The sequence below is a fragment of the Chiloscyllium plagiosum genome, chromosome 12, assembly GCF_004010195.1.
Source record: "Chiloscyllium plagiosum isolate BGI_BamShark_2017 chromosome 12, ASM401019v2, whole genome shotgun sequence".
Taxonomy (NCBI): Eukaryota; Metazoa; Chordata; class Chondrichthyes; order Orectolobiformes; family Hemiscylliidae; genus Chiloscyllium; species Chiloscyllium plagiosum.
Genome location: NC_057721.1, coordinates 86,312,966 through 86,318,019, shown reverse-complemented (window position 1 = coordinate 86,318,019; position 5,054 = coordinate 86,312,966). Strand labels below are relative to the sequence as shown.

At 50.7% G+C, this 5,054-nt stretch overlaps 1 protein-coding gene across 4 annotated transcripts in view; it reads right to left on the bottom strand.

Moving 5' to 3' along the window:
- Positions 1-3,061, bottom strand: part of pomt2 (protein-O-mannosyltransferase 2) — a 230,678-nt gene extending 227,617 nt beyond the window's left edge. For 2 of the 4 annotated variants that reach the window (XM_043701476.1, XM_043701477.1), the window contains exon 1: positions 2,811-3,060. In XM_043701476.1, the coding sequence (XP_043557411.1) occupies positions 2,811-2,998 (188 nt within the window). In that variant the 5' untranslated portion in view covers positions 2,999-3,060. Of the gene's footprint in view, positions 1-2,810 lie in introns of all 4 variants that reach the window. The other 2 variants (XM_043701478.1, XM_043701475.1) reach the window with 2 other exon arrangements.
- Positions 3,062-5,054: the final 1,993 nt, after the last annotated feature.

Genomic DNA, 5,054 nt, shown 5'->3' with positions numbered 1-5,054 from the left:
TTTGTGTTCTCCCTAATCCGTTCTGCCAAGCCTTTCTCGTGCTCCCTCCTGGCTCTCCTCAGGCCATTTTTGAGCTCCTTCCTCGCCTGCCCGTAATCCTCTCGAGCTGGGCTTGACCCTAGCTTCCTCCACCTTATGTAAGCTACCTTTTTCCTTTTGACGGGAAGCTCCACCGCTCTCGTCATCCAAGGTTCCTTTATCTTACCCCTTCTTGCCTGTCTCAGAGGGACATATTTATTCATCACTTGCAACAACTGTTTCTTAAACAGTCTCCACATGTCTGTAGTGCCTTTACCATGGAACAATTGCTCCCAATCCATGCTTCCTAACTCATGTTTAATCGCATCATAGTTTCCTCTTCCCCAATTAAATATTCTCCCATTTTGTCTAATCCTCTCCTTCTCCATAGCTATGTAGAATGTGAGGCAGTTGTGGTCACTATCACCAAAATGCTCTCCCACCACAAGATCTGATACCTGCCCCAGCTCATTTCCGAGCACCAAGTCTATAATGGCCTCTCCCCTCATCGGCCTGTCAACGGACTGAGTTAGGAAACCCTCCTGAGCACACCTTACAAAAACAGCTCCATTCAAATCTTCTGCTCGAAGGAGGTTCCAATCAATATTGAGAAAGCTAAAGTACACCCATTACAACAACCCTACTTTTCTGCCATTGATACCAACATGGACCATGGCTTCTGGTTGTTTGCCTCGCTTGAAAAAAATGTTCTCCAGAGACTTCCTTTCCCAGTCATGAGGGAGGCAATATTCCATCCTGGAATCACATCTATGGCTGCGGAAATACCCAAACTATCATGTACCACTGCTGCCTTTCAATGAAAATGAAGGACACAATTTTAAAATGTGTGCAGGAATAGAATGACCTGTGAAAAAACTTGTATAAACCTTTCAAAGTGGAAGGGCAGGTTGAGAAGGCTTATAAAAAAATCAGACATGTAGAAGTGCAAGGTTATAGAACATAGAAAAGTACAGCACAGAACAGGCCCTTTGGCCCACGATGTTTTGCCGAGATTTAATCCTAATGTAAAAAATAATAACTTAACCTATGCATCCCTCAACTCACTGCTGTCCATGCGCATGTCCAACAGGGGCTTAAATGTCCCCAATGACTCTGCTTCCACCACCATCGCTGGCAATGCATTCCATGCATTCACAACTCTCTGCGTAAATAACCTACCTCTGACGTCTCCTTTGTACCTTTCCCCTAATATCTTAAAACTATGACCCCTTCTACCCATCAATCCTGCCCTTGGGAAAAGTCTCTGGCTATTGACTCTACCTATTCCTCTCATTATCTTGTACACCTCGATCAGGTCTCCTCTCTTCCTCCTTCTCTCAAGAGAGAAAAGTCCGAGCTTATTCAACCTTTTTTCATAAGACAAGCCCTCCAGTCCAGGCAGCATCCTGGTAAACCTTCTTTGCACCCTCTCCAAAGCCTCTGTATCTTTCCTATAGTAGGGCGACCAGAACTGGACACAATATTCCAAGTGTGGTCTCACCAGGGACTTGTAGAGCTGCAGCAAAACCTCTTGGCTCTTAAACTCGATTCCCCTGTTAATGAAAGCCAAACACCATATGCTTTCTTAACAACCCTATCCACTTGGGTGGCAACTTTGAGGGATCTATGTACTTGCACACCCAAGTCCCTCTGTTCCTCCACACTGCCAAGAATCCTGTCTTTAATCCTATATTCAGCATTCGAGTTCGACCTTCCAAAATGCATACCTTCACATTTATCCAGGTTGAACTCTATTAACTGGAGTACCTGGAGGAAGCCAATGCAGCCACAATGGGAGAACGTGCAAACTCCACACAACTGCCCAGAGGATGGAATTGAACCCAGGTCCCCGGTCCCGTGAGGCAGCAGTGCTCACCACTGAGCCATCATGTCACCCCTTCACAAAACATTTTTAATTCCTTTCTGGAATGTGGTGTCACCAGCAAATCTGAGAAACCCTATTATACAGTGTATTGTGGAGAAGGCCATTCAGCCCAACAAGTCCACACCAAATCTCCAAAGAGCAACCCAACCCAGAGACATCCACCTACCCCATCCTTACACCACCTATGACCAATCCATTGATACACCTTTGGAGGAAACCGGACCACCCGGAGAAAACACAAGCACAAGCACAATTTGGAAAAGCCACACAGTCACCTGAGGTTAGAACTGAACCCAGGTCCCGGCACTATCAGGCAGCAGCGCTAATGACAGAGGCACTGTATCACCTTTAAATGTATTCCTGATAAAGTAGTATTTGCATTGGAGATTCACTACATTGATCCTTGGGATGTGAGGGTTGTCTTATGGTGAGTAGCTGAGTATTCACCGTGAGAGTTTTAAATGAGGAGTGATCTAATGTTGATATAATGTGGAGGAGCTGGTGTTGGGACTGGGGTGGACAAAAATCACACAACACCAGGTTACAGTCCCACAGGATTGTGTGTAAGCACTAGCTTTCAGAGCTCTGCTCCTTCACCAGGGTCTGTGCCCGAGGAAATGTCCGAGCTGTGGATACTCGGTGTTCCATCGACAATATATATTTCATGTTGAGATTGAGGCTTTTGGCCTCTCAGTGGAAATGGGCAACAGACAGTAACGAATCCCCGGACAACCGATAACGGTCTCCGGTCTCCGGTCTCCGGTCTCCCCGCCTCCCGGTCTCCCCGCCCCCGCGGCCTCCCGCCCCCGGCTGCCCCGCGGCCCCCCGCCCGCGGCCTCCCGCACCCGCCCCGGCCTCCCGCCCCCGGCTGCCCCGCGGCCTCCCGCCCCCGGCTGCCCGCACTCACCACACATGCCCAGGCTCCGCCAGTCGGTAGAAGCGGCTGAGGAAGGACAAGGCTGTAACCAGCAGCAGAAGGCCCCAAGCACCGAAGCCGCGCTCCCTAACCAGCCCGGGATTGGGGCCAGAAGCCTCGGCTGCCAGGTACTGGGCCCTGCGGCGGCTCAAACACCGGCTCCGCTCGGGCGCAAACATCCCAAAACCTCCGGTTCCAACCCGGCCACAGGCCCCGTCTCCAGGGCAACCGGACCATACAGCGGGGGGGGGGGGGCGTAGGCACAGCTGCACCAATCAGCAGCCGCTGGCGTGACGCTCCACCAATCAACAGCCGCCGGCGTGACCCTCCACCAATCAGCAGCCGCCGGCGTGACGCTCCACCAATCAACAGCCGCCGGCGTGACCCTCCACCAATCAGCAGCCGCCGGCGTGACGCTCCACCAATCAACAGCCGCCGGCGTGACGCTCCACCAATCAACGGCCGCCGGCGTGACGCTCCACCAATCAACGGCCGCCAGCGTGCCGCTCCACCAATCAGCAGCCGCCGGCGTGACGCTCCACCAATCAACGGCCGCCGGCGTGACGCTCCACCAATCAACGGCCGCCGGCGTGCCGCTCCACCAATCAGCAGCCGCCGGCTGCTGGAATCCTGAAGAAGGGCTTATGCCCGAAACGTCGGTTCTCCTGCTCCTCAGATGCTGCCTGACCTGCTGCGCTTTTCCAGCACCTCACTGATCCAGAATTTGTTTACACATGACACTGACCCAGCCAGGGCTACTTAATTCAACTAGGCTAACAGCCCCAAACAAGGAACCCACATTCTATGAGGGCATAGAAACATAGAAGATAGAGCAGGTAGAGGCCATTTGGCCCCGTCATTCATCACAATCATGGCGGATTGTCATACTCAGTAGCATCATCCTACTTTCTTATCGTAATCTTTGATCCTGTTCAACCCAAGTGCTATATCTAGCCACCTCTTGAATACATTCAATATTTTGCATTGACTACCTCCTGTGGTAATGAATTCCACAGGCTCACCACTCTCTGGGTAAAATAAAAATGATCCCTGGTTCTGGACACACCTAGCATCAGGGACATCCTGCATCTGCCCTGTCTAGTCCTGTTAGATCCCTCCTCACTCGTCTAACTCCAGTGAAAACAATCCTAACCTAGTCAGTCAATCTCTCCTCACCCGTCAGTGCCACCACCCCCTGGAATCAGCCTGGGTAAACCTTCGCTGCACTCCCTTGAGAGCAAAAGCATCCTTCCTCAGAAAAGACCAAAACTGCACACAATATTCTACCTGGTCCACCTGGCTGTTTTGTATATAGTTCCTATCACTACATATTTTCCCATCTCAGTCCTCAGATGCAGACCAATTCTTTTTTCTATAGCATCTTGTGGGGAGTTTTTGCACCAGGCCCAGTTCCTCTGACTCTGCCTCAGATATAGTGTGTGTCCTGAACTATAGCCACCTCTTATGCCCAGAGCATTTCGGCGCAAAGTCAGCTTCTTTGGGCAGGATCGGGATTGAAGCTGCGACATCAGCTGTGTCCACCTCGTCCTCAAGGATTTTCTCAATGACAGATGGAGGGGGAGAACCTTCATGTTCTGACAGCCTTATGGGATGTTCTGTGGGCCCAAAGGTATGTTTTGCTCCGGCTCCATTTCCAAAGTTGCAGTTTTCATGAAATCCACTTTTTTCAGGATCACTTTACCTATCTAAACTTCATATGTCAGAGCACCTGACCTCATGTCAACCACCACTTTCGCTTGGAAACGTCTTGTGTCCAGCATCGATGTTCCTGATGCCGTTTTACTGTGTCCCACCTTCCCCCTCCTCCCACCCCACCATCCTCACCCCTCACCCCCACAGGTCCGGGAAGATCAGATTTAACTTGATGTGGAGACTACTTCCCATGAACAACTCTGCTGGAGCCATCCCTGTCGTTGCATGAGGAATGGTCCTGAAATCAAAACAGGAACTGGGACAGTTTGGTATTGAGTGAGACTGTATGCGGTTTCTTTAAGTCATCCTTCCAAGTTTGGACTACTCTTTCCGCCAGACCATTGGACAATGGATGGTATTGCAAATGTGAGGACTGCAGATGCTGGAAACTAGATTTTAGATTAGAGTGGTGCTGGAAAAGCACAGCAGTTCAGGCAGCATCTAAGGAGCAGGAAAATCGACGTGTCGGGCAAAAGGCCTTCATCAGGAATAGAGGCAGGGAGCCTCCAGGGTGGAGAGATA